This window comes from Pseudopipra pipra, chromosome 21 (assembly GCF_036250125.1).
Source record: "Pseudopipra pipra isolate bDixPip1 chromosome 21, bDixPip1.hap1, whole genome shotgun sequence".
Lineage (NCBI taxonomy): Eukaryota > Metazoa > Chordata > Aves > Passeriformes > Pipridae > Pseudopipra > Pseudopipra pipra.
In genome coordinates, this window is record NC_087569.1 from 6108390 (window position 1) to 6131600 (window position 23211).

The 23211-nt window shown below is 42.2% G+C and overlaps 1 protein-coding gene across 9 annotated transcripts; it reads left to right on the plus strand.

Moving 5' to 3' along the window:
- The first annotated feature begins 67 nt into the window (after positions 1–67).
- On the plus strand, positions 68–22902 carry RABGEF1 (RAB guanine nucleotide exchange factor 1). 9 transcript variants are annotated; one of them, XM_064677877.1, is made up of 11 exons: positions 68–84; positions 9692–9877; positions 11813–11979; positions 12996–13115; positions 15205–15225; positions 15848–16017; positions 17743–17824; positions 18574–18706; positions 19111–19202; positions 19552–19808; positions 20756–22902. In XM_064677877.1, coding segments are annotated over exons 1-11 (1629 nt in total). In that variant the 5' UTR covers positions 68–82; the 3' UTR covers positions 21155–22902. The 9 variants fall into 9 exon arrangements, with proteins under 9 accessions (XP_064533947.1, XP_064533948.1, XP_064533951.1 ...); XM_064677878.1 differs by having other exon boundaries at positions 15851–16017; XM_064677886.1 differs by lacking the exon at positions 68–84 and adding an exon at positions 393–533.
- The last annotated feature ends 309 nt before the right edge of the window (positions 22903–23211 follow it).

Below are 23211 nucleotides of genomic sequence, written 5' to 3' on the forward strand. Positions count from 1 at the left end.
GCCGTTCCCTGGGCTGGAAGGGGAGGAAAACAAGAAGCCGAAGAGAACCGCGGATCTATTCGCATTTCCAGGACTCAGGAACATGTACGTGTGTGTAACAGCCCCGGTGCCGCCGTGCCAGGGCAGCTCCCGGCGCTCGCCCTTCCACGGCTCCCGCTCCCGCCGGTTCCCCCTCAGGGCGGCGGGGCCGCTCCGCCCGGCCCGGCCGGGCTCCGATCCCCCCTCGGGGCGGCGGGGCCGCTCCGCCCGGCCCGGCCGGGCTCCGATCCCCCCTCGGGGCGGCGGGGCCGCTCCGCCCGGCCCGGCCGGGCTCCGATCCCCCCTCGGGGCGGCGGGGCCGCTCCGCCCAGCCCGGCCGGGCTCCGCTTCCTTCCGTGCGCGGTCCCGCCCCGGAGGTGCCGCCCGCCCTTCCGCCGGAGCGGAGGGAGGGCCGGAGGCAGCGCCGGGCCGGGCCGGGCCGAGCGGGGCCGCGGGAGCAGCGCAGCCGAGCGGGACGGGACGGGACGGGACGGCCCCGCCGCCCGGGGCAGCCGGTGAGAGCCGAGGGGCCGCGGGCCCTGCCCCGGGTGCGGGGGCTGCGGGGACCCTCCGGTATCGCCACACTCGTTATAAGGGTCGGGGGTCGGGGTCCGAGGGGCTTCGCTCCGGCCCCGCTCCCCGGGGCTGGGCGGGGGGTCCCCCGGGCCCCACAGGGCGGCAGCGTCGGGATACGCTAAACTTGACCTTCCTCCGTGTGCGGCTCCTAAAACTAACCTTTATTATATGTGTATATATATTAATTCCATGGGTGTGCTCCAGCAGTTAAGCAGGTGTCACTGATACCTTTCCCAAAATGCCCCCCCAGCCTGTTTTCCTGATGAGTTCCTTGTGGATCAATGAGTTTTTGGCTTTTTTCTTGTGAGTATTCCCACTGCCTAGCTGAGGGTTAAAGCCCTTTAAACTCAAGCCCGGTGAAGCTGGGAGAATTATTTAAGATGCCTCTGAGCAGTGCGTTTTGGATGCTTTTGTGGGTGTTTGTCTTCTTCCATGTGCAGCTCCTAAAACTAATTTCTTTTTATTACGTGTAAATATTTTTATATTTTTTAATATACTTAATGTGGTTTTAAAGAATTTCTTTTTTTTTTTTAATTCCATGGGTCTGTTTCCATAGTTAACAAGGAGCAGGTGTCACTGATACCTTTCCCAATATGCTCTCCTTCCCCCCCACCCCTCCCCGCCTCTTTTCCTGATGAGCTCCTTGTGGATCAATGAGTTTTTTGGCTTTTCTCCTGTAAGTATTGCCACTGCCTGGCTTCTCACTGCACGGCTGGGGATCAAAGTCCTTTAAATTCAAGCCAGGTGAAATCTGGAGAATATTTAAAGATGCTGAGCAGCATGTTTTGGATGCTTTTGTGGGTGTTTGTCACTCTTTGAGGCACTTTGTGTAGTGTTCAGGTTGTTCCTTCCAGCAGGGAGTGGCTGTACCCTCAGAGAGGGTGTGAGATATTGAAAGATGAATGACGTGCTTGGAGTCACAAAAAAGTTCTCTGAGGGGTTGGTTCAATGCTGTCCTAAATCCTGCTGGTGTATGGCAGGGGCAGCATCGTTGTGATGTGGAGCTGGGTTGGTTTGAGGGGGTTTTAGAAGAAAAAGTAAACTGGTTTGGTTTTTTTTTTTTTGGGTTGAGTGAGGCCCTGATCTGGCCCAGTGCTGGGAATTAGCAGCACTGCACGGTTTTGGAGAAAGGGTGGCATTGTGATTATGGTTTAAATCCCAGTAGTCACTAAACTGTTTTTGAAGCAGTGCTTTGTGTTGGCAGTACCTCACACCAGCACTTTGGGAAGAGCACTGAGCTGCTCTTGGCTTTCCAGTTACTCAAGACTCCTTTGAGACCAATGACCAACCAGCATAGAAGGACGGGGTGATATCCAGGAACAGTGCTTTACTCTGGAATTGGATCTGTTGGCCTTCTGGATGTGGTTACAGAAGTGTTTTGCAGCAGGGAGGATTAGGAAGAGAATTATAGCTCAATGGAATGCTTTGCTGACAAAAAAAAACCCCAAAGCAGCATAAAATAGAATGGAAGAATAGGATAAAAAGCCAAATATAGCGATTCCCAAGACCCCTTTACTTACCCCTTTACACAACAAACTTGTTGATTATAAGCTTGAAGATAGTCCATGATTCTGGTATTTAATTTTGCTCTGCAGTGTTATTTAAGATGGAACAGTCTTTCTTAGCTCCCTCCTCCCCCTCTTGATGTTTGCTGTATAATCCCCAATTATGCTTGGTTTTTTATCCAGATGATTAACTACTTGTGATCTAAAACTAGACCTTAAAATTATGCTTGTGAAGTCCTGCTAAAATGCTGTAACGAGCCAGGTATAAAGTGTATAAGATGTTTTGAAGTTTTTCTCTGAGGTTATAGCCAACTTAAATTTAATCTGTGTCCAGGTGAGCATGGCTGACAGGTTTGCAAAACATAGTGTGGAGAAGAAGTTTCTGAGGAGATTTTAGAAGTTTTAGCTAATCCTCTTCATCTTCTTGAATTCCCAGTGAAAGAGTGCAAAGAGTTTTTAGATGTTTCCTGTGATTTCATTGAAAAGCACGGTTGTGAGTCACATGTAGAGGGTGAGGCACAGTCTGTTAATTCATGAGTATGTGCTACTCCTGCTGGTAGCTGAGTGCTCATGGCTACAGGCAGGAGTTAAGGATTTAATGGGGACAAACAAACCTGTAGCTTCAGGCCTCTGCTGACATTTGAGGGGGGAAAGCACATCTCCAAGCTGAGTAAACTCTGAGCTCTCTGGGCAGCGTTGGAGCCTCGTGGCCATGAGGTTTTGGAGGTTTGAAGTAGTGGCTGCAATTTCCCCTCCAAATGACAGTCCCCAGCAGTGTGGTTTGTTTGAGGTGGCTGCTCAGCCCTTGTCTGGCATCACAGTAACGACTGTTTGTTTCCTTGGCATCATTTTTTTAGCAGCCTGCACTGTTTGTCCAAGGAAACAACTGCTCTGGCTGGAATCTCTCAACTGCAAGAAAGGGGCACGTTAAAACTGTGAACACAGCAAAGATAGCAGCTGGGTTTCTTGCCTAATTCCCAAGTTGTCTAATGGCTTTTGTATTTGCTGAGATCATATTGCCCCACCCTTTCCTTCGGAGGAAATTAGCTCATGTTTAATTAGCCTTCTGCTAATTACATACCTGAATGTTCGGGGTTACACCTGAATCACAGCTATTTCAACACGTAGGTTGCTCTTAGGAGTTTTGTGGCATTTGGGTCAGTGATTGTTTTTTGGATTAAATACGTTTTAAGGGGCCTTTTCCACTGGCAAAATACACAGTTGTTAGAGAACTTAACCCTGCTCCATCCTTCCACCCCCTCAGTTTCCATGCACTTTCTAATCTACCTCGTAAATTTATTTTTAGTAAATGAAGTTGCTTGTTTCTCTCTTGATCTGAAGTATGATGTAGTATTCAGGCACCAGTAAAATGTGAAACAGCAGCACTTAATGTAAGCATTGTGTGTTTGGAGACTTCCTCAGTTTTCCTACTTTTCCTGCTCTAAAATCCCACGTCTGGGAATGGCCATCAATGACCAAACAGTTGCAATGAGTGATGTTTTTGAATAAGAGAAATTAAAGTTGTGTATTAAGTGCTATGAAGAAACTTGAAGAGCTGAATCACGTTTGCTTCAGTTCAGTGAAAGGGCTGGTGTGGGTTGTTGCCAGTAGTTGTGCCAAAGGCTTTTTGAGAAGACTGTTGGTTTCATGGAGGAAAACAAAAACCCCAAAATAACAACAGCAAAAAGAAACCAAAACAAAGCCACAACCCAAAGCAAACCCCTGCGTTATGAGTCTGTTTTGTAAGTTTTTTCCTGATTTAGATACATTCATTAATGCACTTTGTTACTAATAGTGAAACTCATTTACAGAACAGTCTTGCAAAGCTGCTGCTTTAATTTCCAGCGTTAGTGTGCAGAGTTTCTACCAAACTGTTTTTCATAGCTTTCAGTAATTATATGTTGCCTTGCAATTGCCTCTTACCAGAGGTGTTTATGGATTGATTAAACGAGACCCTTCCTATTCAGCTTTGGTGTGTGAGCTTTTCCAGCCAGCTCTTCTCTCAAAGGTGACCTCAGCAATCCAGGACTAATAAATAGTTTATGACCCAGTCGATATCTTGTCGTTGTGGTGGTGACACAACCTGCACTGGCAGCAGAGGGACCTGCCTGCTCCAAGCCTGGGAGCTGGAAAAGAAGGAGGAAAACAAGCTGGTGGTGCTGGAGCCCATGGGAAATCTGTCCTGCTCCTAAACTGTGTTTCACACAGTGCCTTTCCTGAAGCCAAAGCTGTGTCTGCAGTCTTTGGAAACCCTGATGTGTTATGAAAACTATCTTGGGTTTATTGCTGAAAAGAAGGTGTTATGTAAGTTTAGTCTTTCATGTGTGCATTAAATCAGCCCTCAGTGACAGATCCTATTTGGATTGAAGGAGCCCCTTTTTCCTACCACATAAAAGCTAAGGATGCACATGCTCTTTGCTGTGACTGATACCTGCTTTAATAGGTTCACTGTGAATTTTTCTGGCTATTTTGTGATCTGGTATCCTTAAAATACAATCCTTTCTGTGTCATACAAAAGGTCCAATGGCCTGGAGCAATGATTGCTGCTCCTCCAGTCCCCACTGTGGGACAAAAATGGGCTGAGGATTTATGGACTCATAACAAAATTCGTGTTTCCTGTGTCTTAACCCCTTCTGTGTTTTCTTCAGTAAATCATCAAAGGCAGATCAAAGTATGTGCTGGGGAAAGTGATGTGGCTGTCAGCCAGAGTATTTTGCAGAAAAGTTGGTTTTGCTGGTTTTGTTCATGGTCTGCTTCCCTGGCTGTGGTAACTGAAACCCTGTACTGTTTGCACATCTGTTCTCAGTTTCAGTTCTGACAGAGGCACAGAGGAACTGGTAGGCAGGCAGCTGGTTTATCCTTCCTAAAAAAAAAAAAAAAAATGATGTGAATTTCCATTTTCTGGAGTCAGAGCTGTGATTTGTTGCATGTTCTTCTTGGATGACAAACTCGACAGGAAAAACCTGGGAGTGTGAGCAAGGGATGAGAAACCTCTGAGTTGGTATTGCACTTTTTAAAATGTATTTGCTCTAAGTAAATAGGTGAATAAAAGAAAAAATTTAGGTAAGCCTAGGCACAAGAAAAATGTGTTGATAGGAAGATGGATTTGACAGCTTCAGAATAAATTGCATTAAAGCAAGTAAAAAGCTAATTTTGAATCAATCCACAGTGGCTTGGGGTTTTTCTCCACATGCCAGACATCATAAGAAAACTGCTGTAAGGTGCTTATGAGAAAGTTGGAGAAGGAGATCTGATCTGTCATCAGAGACCTTTGATGTGCAACCCTTCAGATACATCTGAGTTAATATGAATCACATGCCTCATTTACCAGCTGTGCACCAACATTCATCTGCTCCTGATGGCTCTGCAGTTTGGAAAAGCAAAGCTGGATGTGTGGAAGAGCCTGGAAGGACGTGGCCATGGGCAGCTGAAGCTGTAGCTGGGGACCAGCCTGGGGGTGCTCGTGGCAGTGAGACCAGGGGAGCTCTGTGGTGTCCCCACAGCCTCGTCCTCTGGGGGCTGGGGTACAGGTGCACTGCTTGCCAGCAGGGGGACAGCTTTCCATGGTGGGATTGCCCAGAATAAATCCCCTTTTTCAGCCAGGCTGTAACAGCACGTTTGCAGTGACCCTCTGAGGAGCCACACACGGGGTGTGAGGTGGAGCTTAAAGATCCTGATCATGGAAAGGAGTTTTCCATTTTTCCATTTCAGAGGAGAACGGGAGGCAAGAAGCTTTTACTTGCAAATGAGTAACAAGGGGAAAGGGATTTTATAAATTAATAACTAAGAGCCCATTCTTTTTCTAAACTCTTCAGAGGGATGTTGCTAATTAACATAGATATTAATGTGTGATGGGGTGTAGTACTGGTACAGAAACCCTTAAAAGAAGATTCTGTACCATGGTATTTGTGAGGGGATGTGCAAGGAGGTGTCATTTCCCTGCTTTCCCTGATGATATTCACAGCAGAGCTATTTGAGGCACTTAAACAAAAGCAGTGTATGAGTATATTTTAAATTACAGGTGTTTGCTCCTGGGAGAGAGATGTGTTTTAACTGGGATACAGGAGATGCAAGAAGGATGTTTGGTGTAAATCACCTCTCCAAATGTTACTAGTTACTTAGTTATTATCTTCTGATACTTTATTGTCCTTGATTAGTTTTGTGGATTTTTTGGCTGAGTTTTTCTGTTGGTTTGGGCTGGGGTTTGTTTTTTTTTTTTATAATGTGGAAGTTTGTTACCTTCTTTACTGTTGTTTTCCTGGCTTCTCAGTGGTCAGGTGGTATGAAAGCTCTTCAGAGTTGCCTGCTCTCTGACTCCAGGAAAACAACAAATTTGTTCTTTGTTTTGTATCATGTTGCTCAGAGTTGAGCTTTGAACAGGCCATGCACAAGTAAAATAAGAGGTCTGACCCTGCAAAATGAGTGGTGTGACTGTGCAAACACATCGAGGAGTTGATCTTTGAATAAGGAATGATACACCTTTAGCTGGGGTGGGAGGGAGAGAAGGGAATCGAGAAAGGGGGGGAAAAAAGAATTTTGGACACTCAGAAGTCCCAACAAAACATTTCTAGGTATGCAAGATCATAAAGTACACAGGGATTTAGCTGTTGAAAATTGGCTCCAGAGGGTTCTTTTCGTCAGTTTAATCAAAACTCGAGTTGTTCTGCTCATTAAAACGTTGATGCTGACCTGCAAAAATTGGCTGCAAAACTTTTTCTGTAATGGCCTTTTCTGTTTGAAGGAGGCAGAAAGGCTCTGCTTTATGTGCAGCATGTGACTTCTTCCTATTGATTCAGGGTGACCTCTTCAGCCCCTGGATCTGGAGCTGATGTAACTGCGATCGAAAACACTTGAGAGGGAGGGAACAGAACAACTTTCTAGTGCCTTGACTTCGCAGCTGTTTACAGGCCTGGGGAAAGCTGCTGGACTTTGACACTAAACAGAACCTTATTTTTAGCTCTGGTGTGCACAGAGGGTGAGCAGGATGCCAGAGGTAATTGTGGGTAAAGCTCTGTGGGCACAGAAAGCTGATTTTTGTGCTTCTCTGGAGAGAGTGAAAGTGCACAACTGGCATAGAAACAGCACATGGTGGCTTTCAGAGAGGCAGAAGTTATTCAAAACATCTGAGTGTCTGGAGCACGGGTGCTTTTGAGTAAGAACACGCACCTGAGTTCCTGACATGGGCCTGCAGACTGCAGTGGCAAAGCTGTTGTGACTGCTGTGGTGGGTGAGAGGAACTGGGCTTTATTTCCTTGGGTGCTACAGAATTTCTGGGAAGTTCGTGTTATGAAGATGTTTTTGTGTGTTGTGTCTTTATAGCTCCCTGTGGTTTCCAGTGAAAACATTGAGACTGCTCAGCTTTACCAGTAATGGCAATATTGAGCATTTTAGGCATGTTGTTTTTTTTCTAGTGCAGGCACCTGCAATAGAAGCCTCTGATCAAAATGCTGCTGCAGCTTCTGGTTTTAAGAAGTGATCTTGAAACTGAATCAGCAGCAAGTAAAGATTTTCAGGCTTTTGCTTCCCTTTTCTTTCCAGAGTTGGTGGTAAAGGGCAGGTGTGATGCTCTGAGAGTGGGCAGTGTGTCCAGATAGTGCCAAGGTGCAATTTCTGTCCCAGGCTCTGCAGCTGACAGACAGTAGGTGTTTAATTTCTGGGCTGTGAGGTAGATTGTCAGATAGATTGTATAACATACACCATCAGTATGTTATAGCCTTCCTTGAGAAGTCAGTAAATGAAACCAAAATATTTCTGTGAAGGCAATGTGTTTATGTTTGTTAGTTTGTCCATATGGGAATGAAGTAAAGCTCTCAAATATTTAAAATCTAGGTTTGGGGATTTTTTATTATTTTGCTTTGCAGAAGCACATTAATGTCTGTTTAATTGTCAGACATATCAGAGGGAAAGAAAAGAATATTCAGCTGCTCTCTGTCTATATAAATGCAAAAATGTATCTTCATAAATTATGCTGTTAAGAGACTGATTCCTTTAATATACATGTCTCTACAATGAAACTGTTTTTAGATTATTTTTCAAAACTCATTACTTCTTTCCAAGATAGAAAAGATGTTAGTGAAGAAGGAGTCTTAATGGATAAGATGGAATATTCCCCCCTCAGAGAAAATCATGTTTCCTGTTACTGTACTTAAAATAACTTGATTAGATTAATGGGAAATGTTAAACATTATCAGTCTTTTTAAGTGGTTGACCTTAGATAATCCATCTTGGAAGAAAATAGCTGTTATTTCCTCTAGTAGAAAACTGTCAGTGGCAGTGACAGTTGTGCATCACATCTGTTTTGGTGGATGACTCAGGGAGGAGTTTGAGGCAGAATTTTAGGGGAAAACAAGATAATTCTGACAAGCTACTGCTATTCTTCAGATTAAGAAAATCACTTTTCATCTTGCTTTCCATCCATGGCATCTCCAAGTGTGTTCTGGTTGCCTTGTGTGATCTGAAGCCATGTGCTGGAGGGGAGGGCAGGGTCTTCAGGCTGGGGCAGTGTTGGTTTAAAAATCTGCTGCTCCCGTTGCAGGAAGGATGTCCTGGGGCACCTTTGATTGCCAGTGTGAGAGCAGTTGCTGAGGTGTTTGCTCAGCTTACAGAAAGCTCTCTGCTGAGAGTGGCAGGAAGAAAAAGGGGCTGGATTTGCTGGTCAAGACCTGCTTTCCACTGCCTCACTGATATTTTGTGTGTGTGTGTGTGTTTGTCAGTATTGTAATCCAGATATTAATATTTGAATAGGCAGGCCTTAGACTTGCTAATGCAGATGATCCTGTGCTGCTTTTCTTCTCAGATGAATGCAGCATTTAGCATTAGAACACAGTGTCTGAGGTGCCTTTGGGAACAAGCTGGCATGTGGGATGGTTTGTGCCAAGGGAAAGGAAGAGGAGGGCTGGATCCTTGCAAGACAGGCTCGGCACAGCGGTGGTGTGGGCACGAGAATCTTTTTGTAGCAGTCACTATATATAAATTCTATAGAGCTGTGCTGTGTGCAGGCACCCAGCTTAACTCTGGAGTAACTTGAGCACTGGAGGAAAGGGAGATGCACCTTCTACACGTCAGTGTGCCTGGCTGGGTCGGCTCGGATACCTCACTGTGCTCTGAAGACATTCTTTGCATCAGACATGATACCTAAAGCCTCACCAGGGTGATTCTGTGCAGTCTGAACACAAACCCATGTTCATTCTGTCTCTCACTCAGCCTGCTCCCTTTGTTGGTGGTTGGAACTTCCTATATTTCTTTTTTCCTCTGTTGCTTTGTGCCTGTGACTGGTAGAACGTTGTGCTGGTGAGATCAGAGCCTCTGGCTTTTCTCCCTGAGTGTGACTGGCACTGCTGCTGTGCCCCTGGGCCAGCCCTGGTGCTGTTTGCAGGTCACAGCCATGCAAACACATTCTAAGGCTGGGCTGGCTTTGGGGCTCCCTGCTTATATAACTGTGCTCTTCCTCCTCTGGCATTTATTTCGTTGCTATGGAACTGTTAAATAATTAAAACAGGTGACTTCCTTCTGAAAGGCAGACCTTCAAAAGAAATTATTTCTAGCTGGCTGTTGCCATGTCTCTGACTTTAACCCTTTTTCTCTTTAAACAGGAAGAAAATGAACCTGAAATCTGAACGCAGAGGAATCCACGTGGATCAGTCGGAGCTCCTGTGCAAGAAGGGATGTGGTTACTATGGCAATCCTGCTTGGCAGGGATTTTGCTCCAAGTGCTGGAGAGAGGAATACCATAAGGCCAGGCAGAAGCAAATCCAAGAGGATTGGGAGCTGGCAGAGCGGTAAAGAAGCCCCTTTATTCCTTCAGCTTTTGCAGTAGGGTGACTTCACTAAGTGCTATTCCTGGCTCCTGTTTGCTCTGGCTCAGTTTCATCACAAGTTCTCATATTTGACCTTTCCAGCAGGAATTAAAACCTTCCTCTTGATGCAAAGATGAATATTTATGACATTCTAATTTAAGAGGATTCAGAAGAAAGTCTATGAGTAGCAAGTGTAAACACCCACCTACCTCTCAATAAATACTTTGACCTAATTTGCATACTTAAATCTGTAATTTTATGTAGCAGTTGGAAGGGTGGAAGTGACAATGTTGATTAAAATACCCCTGCCTCTGGAGTTGGCAGTTATTGTCTTGCATAGCCAGCACCATGGTTTTACATTTCAGTAGCTGATTGAAAAAAATGGTTTTAGTCTTGTCTATGGTCATTCTTTTAAACTGCAGGGTTAAGCCCAAAAGCATCAAAGCTTTGGCTTTAATAATTTAGGTAATTTTTCTTAGCAGTTATTTTCTGCAACACAGTTTAGCTTTCTTAGTGTGATAAATGCTTGACCCTAAAAATGGGTGTTAGAGGTGTTCTGTGCTTGGGTGAGAAAATACAAGCAGCTACAACTGCTTTTTGTTGGAGCTGGGTAGAGCTTGGAACCCTTTGGAGACCTTGAGTTACCCAGTGATACATTAACCAAGGTCACTGAGGAAGGAAGAAAAGTTATTAAGTGCACTGGAGGAGGTGGCATCTGTGGAAGGTCTCTGAGCTTGAGTTGGGTCCAAACTGATGGTTACAGTTTGGAAGCCCTAAGTTTTCTGACATCTCAAAGCCTTTGAAGTAGTTACTTGGTTTGTTTTTCAAATTCTCTTTCCTGTCAGGCACTGGAACAGATTAACTGCAGAGAAGGTGTTTGGAACCTTTTCTAGCCCAATCCAAAGGTGCCAGGACAGAGGACATGTCATTTTATAATTCTGCCATAAATTTGTCTTAAACAGTTACTAAGAACTTAAGTATTATTAGAGCAGATAGTTATGCTGTCAGTCTTGTAACATCTCTGTACAAGAAAGTGGGGTATTTAAGGAGTTCTTCAATAAGTAGCTGCTCAGCAGGGAGATACTAAAGGCACAGATAAGCTGTGATTGTTTGTTGTAGTGCACAGACAGGCTTTCAGCACAGATAAGATACAATTCCTGCCTCAAGAGATTGCAGATCCAAGACTATTTATGGTCCATCCTGAGCTGGATGGATGTTTAAAGACAATGGCTCAACCTTCTAGCATCTTGAAGGGCAATATAATTTAACCTATTTTAATCCTCCTGCACAGGAAGAAGAGTTGAAGGATTGGTACATTTGGCCTTCCCTGCTTTGTACCTGTAGATTAAAAGCTGGCCTTGGTCTCTGCAGAGCACCCAGCAGAGTTGCAGTGAGGGGGTTTGCCCCATTCCTTCAACTTTATCTATTACTAAGACTTAGAAAACAAATGATGACAACAATGATGTGTTTCCCAGAATATTTGTGAGATTGTGACAGGCTGTTTCCCTTCAGTGAGGGGGCAGAGGATTGAATTGCCTGTGGTTGTGAAACTCAGCATGATGCAGGGAGGGAGGCCATGAATGGATTTTTGGAAATCCTCCCACAGTCTATCCCCTCACTTCTGCCTTATAGAATTGAGGGCTGTGACATGAGGGGAAGGTGACCATGATTATACCTCAGTCTCCTCCCTTTTGACCTTACTATTTAATCTTCCCTGGACATCTTGACCTTTCCCTCACTTGGACCATTGCACCATGGAAAAGGTGGATGTCATGTAGCCAAGGGAGGAAGCAAGAAATGAAGATGGGCATAGGGGAAATCAGTGTGTCAAATGAGTAATTAATTATTGCAGAGGAAATTAGCTTATTTGTCTTGTTTTTAAGCCCTTAAATTAGACCTATATTTTTCTAATTCCAGGCTTCAGCGTGAGGAAGAAGAAGCCTATGCCAGTAGTCAGAGCACCCAAGGGGCCCAGTCACTGACCTTTTCAAAGTTTGAGGAGAAGAAAACCAATGAGAAAACACGAAAGGTCACTACTGTGAAGAAGTTCTTCACTGCTTCTTCCAGAGCAGGAGCTAAGAAGGGTAACTGTCTCCTTTGCTTTTAATGGTTCTGTACAACACGGTAAATTAAAAAGTATTTTTGACAGATGTCACGTTCTAAAAGGCAGAGGAGTGCTCTGTGGTTTGACTTTAAAGAAGCTGCAATAGTGACACTTCTGGAGAGCAATTGCTACTGAAAACACAGAAAAATGTGGGCTTTTGAGTGATGCCAAACAATCTTTTAAATAGAATCCTATGCAATCCTAAACCTGTGGCTGTGTTTGTGTGCATTCCACAGTTCTTCCACTAAAGTACAGCATAAATGTATTCCTGGTGGGGGTCTGCCACTGAAGGACCTTGTTCCTCTGACATATATCCTTGCTAAATTCCTGAGTCAGCCACAGTGTCATGCCATGGTTTAGGAGTTGAAGGGGAATATCTCCTGAAGGAAGCAGGAGAAAAGGTACTGGCTGTCACTCACCTTGAAGAAACTGGTATGTCTAAGTGTGATAGAAACACTGAGATAACATATCAGCTGATGCTGCCAGAATGGAGCACTTTGACAGCCTGAGCAGGAAAAATGGGATGTGTAAACAGGGTGTCTTTAACTGAAAATAAATGTGAGACTTGTAGTGTTTGTGTGTATGTGGGTTGTGAATACCAAGTTTGTGGTTGTCTGGATGTTTGTTCTACAGAGTGTGTTCCAAGTAAGAATGATTAATGGCACTGATGCCTTTGCACAGCAACAGCTTAGACAGGCAAAAACCAGAAAATGCTGGGCTGTGGAGTAGGAATTCCAGAAGGGAAATCAACACAAATCTACCTTAGCCTTATAGACAATGCATTTCCTTAATAAGAAACATGCCTGAATTTCATCCTGGAATTGTCCTGGTGCATGGCAGCAGCTGGCTACATGAGGCATTCATTCACCTGTGTAATTAAAGCCTTTTTTTATGTTCACTCTTCTCACTTTTCCATATTTTCTTTTTTTGCCCCCCTGCCATCTCTCCTGCCACGCTCCTGCTCTCGTGTCCCGCTTGCTCTCGCGTTCACTGCAGCTGCTCAAGAGAAAATCGTTAAGCAAGGACAGCCTGGGAGGGAGAGAAATGCTGATAACATTCTCAGGGATTTGAAGGAGATTTTTACTCCCTCCTGGGAACTGGCTTCCCCTTCTGAAGGTAATGCAGCACAGCCTGAGCAAGCTGTCTGCCTGGTTTTAGTGAGCTTACTTCTTAGTTGGGCTTTGCAAAGTACAAACTAGGGTTGTGCCAGTTCAAACTCGTGCTCTTGAACATGAAGATGACCAAAAAAGCAAGTCCAGCATCTTGAGGTGAACTTGAATCTCTAAACCAGTTCTTTGCTTTTTGGTAGGGAGAGTACAAGAATAAAGCTGAAGCTTCTTGGAGCTCCACCTTAGTGTGACCACTCTTTCAAAAAATAAGAATTTTGTAAGAAGTAGCTGGATCTTGTGCTGCTTCACGTTTTTTTATCAAAAAAGAATTCCAGATTGCTGTTCTAAATCTGATTATAAGTTGAAACTGCTGTTTCAATTTAATAGTTGACACTTCAAGCACTTTTGCATTCTCAAAACATCTCCAGATGTTTGTTATGTTAACCAAGAAGACAATTTCATATCAAGAGAAGACATCCTAGTTCCATTGACACCAAAAGGATGCCAACCCTCTTGATGCAAACAGCTTCAGGAGCTCGTCCTGTGTTATTTGTGTGCAACTCTGACTTGTTGTGCTGACTAAAGAAATTTGAAGATGTACCATTCTTTATTTTGCAAATTATATGGAGAAGAGGAGTGGCTGTGTGTAGCAGAGCTAATGACAAACCCTTTTTTTGTGTTCCTTGCTTGGACTCAGATCCCTGACCGTGGCACAACCATAGTGAATCACTGGAGTGCTCATGTTCTGCTGTGACAATTAGCATTTCTGTAGAATGCCTTTAGAAAGATTTTACTATTAATAGTGTTTGTTCCTTGTGAAGGTGATCCTTTCTTAACTCCTCCAGTGCTCTTCCTTTTCATTTGGGGCATATTTCCTCTACTGGGTTCTCTTTAACTTGGTCAAATGGAATTTCTTTTCCGTAATCGGCTTCTTTTTAGTTGGACTTAATTCTTTTAGAGCACGTGACAAACCTGAAAACAGTTTGTTGCTGAAAGTACATTTGTTCCTGCAGTCCTTCAGTAATCAGTGCATATTGTACAGATCAATTTTCCTTAAACCAGGATTTCAGCTCAGAGATTAATGAAGCTGCAACACTTCTGAGTGACTACAAGTAGTTCTTGGTGTGACTCGTTGAAGACAGTTCATTCTAACATTGTTTTTTAATACTTAACAGTAATCTGCCTCAGCTGACTACATCTCTCTAATAACTAAAAAAAATAAATCTGTTTTCAATTTGTGACTGAAAAAATCATATTCTTTATGGCCAACTAGCAGAATGAGGTTCATTATTTTTATAGTAGAGTGAACTCAGTGTTGAAGTAAGTAAATAAATCTTCAACTGTACTGCAGACTGAGATCAGTAATTAATCATGGAAGAAATGTCATATAATTCTGCCCTTCTGAAAGCAAACCTGCTTTCTTTGTTTATTATTTCAGAACTAGGCTTCCTACTTATTGGTTATCTAATATGAAATGTGACAAATTTAGATCAACATGCAGGAGTGGTCACCCTTCAGCCTGAACCCTGTCCAGGCATTTGTATTGCACTGCTGGGAATCTTAAATACAAAGAAATCCCCTCTGGAAAAATGTCCTTGTGGAACACAAAAGGAGGGTTTTTTTGCACTTTCTATCTCGATTGCTACAGTTGGAATTTAAATATTTGCTAAACCTTTTCTGTTCTTATCACTTAAATACCATAAATGTTCTAATGGTGCCTGACCAAATTATTACCCAGAGAAGGTTATGCTGAAGTCTTGTGCTTTGGTCAGATGATCAGTGTTTGTTAATCACTGGATGACACAGCTTTGAATTTAGTGCTGAATCTTTTTAAAAGCAAATAACAGCAAACAAACAAAAAACCCTAGTAAGATACCTTAAGTATATTAATCCCATGTATTTCTTTTTATTTTGGAGTTCTGCATGTGTGCTTATTGAAACACGGATTTTTTGTTGTGCATGTTAGTATTTTCAGATTGAAAGATTTCTTTGTATCGTGTTGACCATGAATATTTTCATGTTTTCTGTCCCTCTGCTGCTTGCTTTTCACCATGTTCATTTACATCATCTCTATTCAATCCTTCCATTTTGAACAGTGTTGGCTGGCAAGTTGAAAGGTGGGTGAACTAAACTTGGTTAGTGAAGGTATTGGAGCAGCAGAATTAACTTGCAGCTTGGAAAATCTTGTGTTTTGTGTGGGGAGAAAAAAAAACCTCTGTGGTTGCAGCTCTCTAAACTTACATCCAGTGGTGTGTGCAGTGTCCCTGGACTAGAACTGCCCAATCTGCTGCTCCCTGAGCTGGTTCATGAGCCAGTTGGATGAATACTTGTGTTGGTGCAAGCAAAGGAGCAGGAATTAGAGGTGAGGGGGAATTATCTTAAACTGCTGCTGTCTGGAAGCCTTGATCTTATATGGAGATACCTTACCTGGGAATGAAAATGTAAGAAACCCAAAAGCAAACCCACATTACAGTCATTTGCTGCTATAAAAAGGCCATTAGTGCAAATGAGTGTGTGGCTGAAAATGTTTCCTTTCCGTGGAATACTCAGTTTCCTGGAGTTCTGTTTAACAATATCCATCATTTCACTGGCAGAGCCTGAGAAATAAACGATTAATCATCTGCACAGTTAAAAAAAAAAGAAGAAAAGACCAACCTGAAACTTTAATACCTGTTAAACACTTGCTGAATTTATCCATCAGTGTACAAAAGCTTATCTGATGTGCCCAAATTTTCCCAGCAGAGATCCAAGAAGCCAAGGCTCCCAGCCCTTCCATAAACAGGCAGGCGAGCATCGAGACAGATCGAGTGTCCAAGGAGTTCATAGAATTTCTCAAGACATATCACAAGCCTGGACAAGACATCTATAAGCAATGTAAACTATTTTTGGACACAATGAATCATAAAAGGGTAAGTCCTGCATGCCTTTTGCATCAATCAAATGGGGAAACTGGGGAGAGATGGAGAAAATGCTGCACTTCTTCCAGCAGTTTGGATTTTATGGAGTGTACACAGGAGCCTTCAGGGGATGTGCTTAGTCAAGTGAAGATCTCAGGGCAGCTTTAAGTTCTGGCTGCCTTGTTTTTTGGTGTGGTGTGTGACCAAAGAATCCTTCCAACTCCAGTATCTCAGACAACTTTCCTTTGCAACCCAAATAAATTAGTCCTGAATAAATCCCATATATATTAGTCTGTCCGATGGTTTTCTAGATAAATATGACTTGTGGAAATTAAAAGATATTACATGCTGAGTTTTTAGATATCATGGGATCACCACAGAATGGTTTGGGTTGGAAGAGACCTTAAAGATCATCCAGTTCCAACTCCTGCCATGAGCAGGGACACCTTTCCCTAGCCCAGGTTGCTCCAAGCCCCATCCAACCTGGCCTGGAACACTTCCAGGGATGGGGCATCTTAAGTCTAAAAGGTTATAAAGATAATAAAACATCAACCCACACATCTTTTATTTGGGGAACAGGAACTTGACTGTACTTTTCTTTTTAGTATGGAATAAGGGTTACATCTTCATTTTCCTTTTAAAAAAAAATCAATGGTTTTGAAATATTAATCAGTCTGTGGTGCCACCTACGGTTGGAATGAGTCAGTATTCAGCACAACTCTTTTCTTCCCCCTTCTCCTACCTTTCCTGCTTAGTATGTAGTTACTCAGGTTGTTTCCTCAAATTGGACTGAATGTTAAAGGCAGTTCTGATGGAATCTTACATTCCCTCTACTTTGAAAACATCTTGAAGGCTTTTTTTTTTCTTTTAGAACTTATTCATTCTGAGTTTCACAAACTGAGAGTTTGTGAAAACAGCGTGGTGTTATTATTGGTTTCAAATACTGAAGGTGCTCTCATTTCCTACTTCCTTGATAGTTTGTGCTGGTCAAAAAGAACTCAAAACATACAATTTGCTATCACACACAAACCAGAGCTAAAATGCAGCACTGCCAGCAGAGCTGAGACTTTGTGTTCAGGGCAACTGTCCAGTTTTTGCCCTTAGAGAATTCAGATGCCAAGTTCTCTCTCCATTTTTTTAAGTGTGGCTTTATGATGCTATTTAATGGTGAAAAATGACTTGATCAGTAATGTTAATTTTAACCCTTCAAACCTCTGTTATGTTCTTCAGGAGCTCAGTTAAGTAATGCCCAAAAGACAGTGTTGTTTTACAAATAACATTGTGAATGTATTTCAGAGTAACTTTATCATTAGAAATGTTTACTGTATAGATACTCTTCCAAACTATGATCTGTGTTCTTGGGTTTTTGATACATCGTATATAATATTTTAAAAATTAGAGGCAAAATAGGGACAAACTTTCTCTTAGTACTCTGTTATTTTGTCAGCATTACTCAGGGATGTGCCTGGGGAAAATGGCATTGCACCTATCCAGTCCCATTGCTAATATTGATCTGTTCAGCAAATAAATGCGAGTCTTTCCCATGTCAAAGAGCCAGTGTGTCTTGGTTTCTCATATTTTTTAATATAATTTAGCCAATATAAACACCTCTGACGATACCTTTGCATTCTCAGACTATTACTGCAGCTGGACACTTTCCTTAAACAGAAACAAAACATCAGAGGTGTTGCTGCCAATCCTTACACACACAGCCACCTAATCTGTGTTCTGTTACAGGACTTAAGTATTGAGGAGCAGTCAGAATGTGCCCAGGACTTCTACCAAAATGTAGCAGACAAGTTACAGACACGTTGGAAAGGTATCAAGTTCCTCTTCCTGTTGAAAAAGTGATTATTTGAAGCTCAAGCCTCTTGCATTTTCAAGTAAAACTCAAGTAAAAATTGTAAAATATTGCAGCATTCCAAACCAGCTTTCAGAAATGCTGGTAGCAAATTCTAGTCCCATAGTTGGAATTATTCCCAGTTCTGTAAGGTTTTGCAGTCTAAATTATTTGTTTGTACAGGTTTTGCTTGAAGTCTCTAAAATTTGGTTCAGTTGTTTTAATTTTTTGTTTTAAGTCCAATACTGTTTGTTTAAAACTCAAGGTGAATGTGTAGCCTCCACTCAGGTAACAAACAGGCTTTTTGGGCCTTGTGTTACCCTGTAATGCTCCAGCAGCCAGTTCTGCTGGGAACTGCTTTTGTGTGTCTGGGATGTGAGAGACACAGCTCCAACCCAGGGAGTTTTTCAGACATAAACAGCAACAGAGGACTTGGAGGACCTCACTGGATTTATTTTCAAAGGATGACAATATTCTTGTAGGCTACAAGCAGCTGAACCTGCTCTGTGTGCTGAATGTGCTTCACTGTGACCCTTTGGCATGTGATGTTCGACCCATTATATTTTTGCTTCTGCTGTAGAGAGAGAAAATGCTCCAATTATGTCCATCCTGTGTGAGCTCAGGTTGGCTCGAGTCAGTCGTATTGATTTGATGGTGTTGGGGTCAAACTGTATTAAATCTTCAAAGGAGCCATGGAATACTTCATTTATGGGATTTGTACCTTGCAGTGCCCCCTGAAAAAGTTGAGAAGGCAATGGATCAGATTGAAAAGTACATTATGACTCGGCAGTACAAATATGTCTTTTGCCCTGAAACAACTGATGATGAGAAGAAAGACCTTGCTGTCCAAAAGAGAATCAGGTAATGCTTTAAAGGAAAAATAGTTGAGTAATCCCCAGCCCTGTAAATGAGCTCTGAATCAAACATGTTAAAAACTTTGTGCTGTGCACACAAAAATGGCAAAATTGTTGAGCAGAAAGGGTTAAAACCACCCTATTTAAAAACCAGAAGAAACTAAGGGAATGGATAATGGAAGTTGCTACACTGGGAAAACCAAGTGGTTTGCTTTTGTTAAATTATGGCAAAAATACAAGAAAGTATTTCTTCTGAAAATAAATTACTTCAGTGGAATAAACTGGCTTAAGGCTGGACTAGTGCCTCACCCACACAAAGCACTCCTTGTGCCTTGAATTCAAGAAGCAGCTGGTTTCAAACACCTGAATGTCACTGGCACAGAAGAGTTTAACACTTCTGTCCTCTCACAGGGCTTTGCACTGGGTGACTCCCCAAATGCTGTGTGTTCCTGTCAATGAAGAAATTCCAGAAGTCTCTGATATGGTTGTAAAGGCAATTACAGGTTTGTCAATGATGAAATTTGAAGCTGCAAATGTAAACTTTATCTCTCTTGCTTATAGAGAGTCGATCACCAGAGGGGGGTCCAGGCTGTTAGATTTGCAGGAGTCTTTGTGGTATTGGACTGGAATATCACATGTGAGGCAGGAATAATTTTTCCACCACGGAAGTGTTTAGGCCTAACTGATCTGTTTGAAACACTTGGACTGAACCAAGAGAAAGTTGAATAAACAGATACTTTTATGGAACAGCAAGAACCACAGATAGAAATGATGCAATATTAGCATTGCCTGCTCATTCAGGTGTCTGATTAATACACTTTTAATGATCTGAGAACTCTTTTTATCTTACAGATATTATTGAAATGGACTCGAAGCGTGTGCCCCGTGATAAGTTAGCCTGCATCACCAAGTGCAGCAAGCACATATTTAATGCTATTAAAATCACAAAAAATGAACCAGCCTCTGCTGATGACTTTCTCCCCACACTCATATACATTGTTCTGAAGGGGAACCCCCCCCGCCTGCAGTCCAACATCCAGTACATAACACGCTTCTGCAACCCCAGCAGGTTAATGACAGGAGAGGATGGCTACTATTTCACCAACCTGGTAAGTGCAGGAATAGTGTGGGTTTTATACAAGGAGCTTGTCTTTTATTTGGATGTAGGAATTGCCAGTAAAGGGAAACATAACATAAGGTAGAAAAAAAATTAAAATGGTGGTTGAGGTTACTTAGAGTACAGCCAGTTCTGCTGTGTTTTATCTCCTCTCTCTTCCTTTTCTGCTTTCCAAACCAGGAAGTGCTTTTCTTTCTTTATGATATTAAGTCCTTCGTTTGAACAGTCTGATGCTAAGACTGGTGTATTTTCACTCTGCCAGGAAATAAGTCCTTTCTATTCCTAAAATCCCAAGTTTGGACAGTGCAGATGTTACAGATGCAAAGTTTCCTACTTGCAAGAGCCCATGAGATTTTTCTCTTGAAGGGGCTGCAGAACTAGGCCATTAATTTGTGGAGGTAAACAGGCTTTTTAAAGCTCCAGCAAGAGGCGTTGATTGGTGTGCTCTGCATTTCATCATAAAGCAATTTGTGAGGGAAATAATGTAGTTGAATGAAATACTTGTAATATTAAAATTTTACTTCAGTAGGAGCAGAGAATCCACAAGATGAGATGGGGATTTGACATTGCTTCCTTCAGAATATTAAGAGCATGGCAGATCTCTGCTGATCAGATTATTAAATATTAATTTAGTGCTCTTGTCCTGTTGTCGTGTTCCTTCTGTTCTCCCACCTCCCAAACACCCTGAGGTGACCCTGAAGTTTGGAATGTACATTGCCCAGCTAGTCACTGCTGTTCAACTGGGTTTTTGACTTCTTCAGACTTTGGGGAGAGGAAAGAGGCATATGAACTGTTTGGTACAGTGATCTTCTGGAAAAGATCAGTCTGCTGGGGCATTAAAAAGAAATAACCAGTTACTGGTCTAACAGCAGGATGGAGAATAGAACACACACATTCCAGTCTGTGGCTTGCAGTGATCTCTCTCTGTTTTGTTTGCAGTGCTGTGCTGTGGCCTTCATTGAAAAGCTGGATGCTCAGTCTCTAAACCTAAGCCAGGAAGATTTCGATCGTTTCATGACGGGTCAGACGTCCCCGAAGAAGCAGGAATCCGACAGCTTCTCCCCTGACGTGTGCCTGGGGGTTAAACAGATGTGTAAAAGCTTAGACCTCCTCTCTCAGTTGAATGAGAGACAGGAAAGAATTGTCAGTGAAGCCAAGAAACTTGAGAAAGACCTAATAGATTGGACTGATGGAATCACAAAGGAAGTGGAAGATATTGTTGAGAAATATCCGTTAGAAATAAAACCAAAAAGTCAAGCCTTAGCAGCCATTGACTCTGAAAATGTGGAGAATGACAAGCTGCCCCCACCACTGCAGCCTCAGGTTTATGCAGGATAATTATCAGTGTTAACTCTGAAAAGCAGCATTATCCTCACCTAGTACTATCTGCTACTTGGGAAGGGAAATAAATGTAACGCTAAAAATCAGACGAGCTTAAATCAGTACATTTTTAAAGGTACATTTTTCTTTTTGTTAAGTGTAATGAATTGTATTTATTTTAGTCGAGTAGATTTCTATTAGGCTTTTGTGGGTTTTTGAACTGAATTTAAATTTTCTACACAAACTGGTGTAATTTTTAAGCAACACTAGTCCATTGACATCTTTCCTGAAAGCTTCCTTCTGAGCATGCACTTACTCGTTTTTAATGATTAGTTTAACCTGAATCCGAGTTCCAGCAGAAACTCAAAAGGTACCAATGTTAGTTTGAATTCATTCTGTAGCTGTAAAGATGAAATATATATTGTAAAATATGTAAAATTGTAAATAGATTTAAAACCTGATGTCTCAACTGTGCATGACAGCTTGTGTATGAGTGAAAATGATCTAAAAGTGTTCATTTTAGCACCTTTCAGTTACATCATGTTGCAGTGTAAAGGCAAAAACACTTAGTATTTGGATAAGCTGGATGGGAGAACTGATGAATTGCAGAGGATATTGTTGTAATGATTTGAAAACTTGACACTCAATCTGCTTTGTAAAAAAAAGGAAAAGTGCTATTTAAAAAATGACATTTCCCTTCATGTAAACCTTCTCCCTGCTTTGTCAGGACACCTGGTAGCCTTGAGTGGTGCACAAAAGTGCTGATATTACTGCTTTGGAAGAGAATGTGGAGCCAGGCTTCAGAACCAGGAAGGAGTATTAGTATTAAAAAATTACATAATGTGGAACAAGAGGTGGGAGGGGAGAAGATCATGCAAGAATTGCACCAAAAGTGGCTTTCTCTTCTGGCATTGCCTGGTCATTTCCAAGTGGGATAAGTCTTGGTTGCTTTTGTGACAATCCTGGTAGATAAATAAGTTCATATAATTAGAGGTTGCTTTTTAGAAGAAGCATGAGCAGAAAAATGCACTTTATTTTCATGAAATATCAATCTTCTGATCTTTAGTTACCCCTTTAGCAAAGGGATTGACCTTGAACATCAAGGTACATATGGCTTTGTGTCACTAAAAGTTTAGATCTGTATTTCAAGAATAACAGCTCACTCCACAAAAGAAGTAACCTCTTGCAATATAACTTTTTTATGCCAGTGAAACATTTTATATATCATTTGAAGTATCTTCCAGCTAATCCAGTTCTGCCGTGACTCCTTTGTGTACCTGAGATATTGAACATGGAGCTGCTTTTAAGCAATGTTAAGTTCTTACCATCAAGGAGGAAAGTACCTACCTCTTTTATTAAGTTCCACTGCTTTAAAACACTGCTCTATTAAATTTGCACTGCAATAATTTCAGACCACGACTGTGATTTGTCCCTTCCTGTCAGATGTATTTATCCTTATAAACTATGCATCCCTGGTGTTCCAGATAACCAGCTCCCCAAAGCACCACTGCTGAGGTGCAGCAATGAGCTCACTAGAAATTAAATTGAGGTTTCAATTATTCAGTGTATCCATGTGTCACCGCGCCCAAATTGCTTCGGATCTGACCAGTGCTTGCAGTAAATAATACTGTAAAGGCTTTAGTTTTTAAACACTAGGTGCTAATTCTGATATCCAGGTACACAGGTTTTCCTGAGGCAGGGTGGGGGGGAAGCAAACTTTTAGCTATTGTGTAAATTACCATGTTTAAATAAAAGTGTGTACATTATGCCCTTGTTAATGAGTTCCTGAAAACTTCTTCACCCGGGTTTTGTTATGCTGTTAATGATTAATGTGAATATAATTAGGGCTGCTTCTGCATTCCCTGTGATTCAGAAGACAGCAATTCTCAGCCATTCAAGTGCAAGTCTGGGTAAGTCTTTTTTTTTTTCCTTTGCAGAAAGGTCATTGTAGTGATTAAGCACTTAAGGATTTACTGGTGCATTTGTAACTGAAGTATCTTTTATGTATATGCCATCTTGTTATCAAGCCACTAAAGGGGGAATGTTTTCAGCAAACAAATCGGGCAGGTAAGATG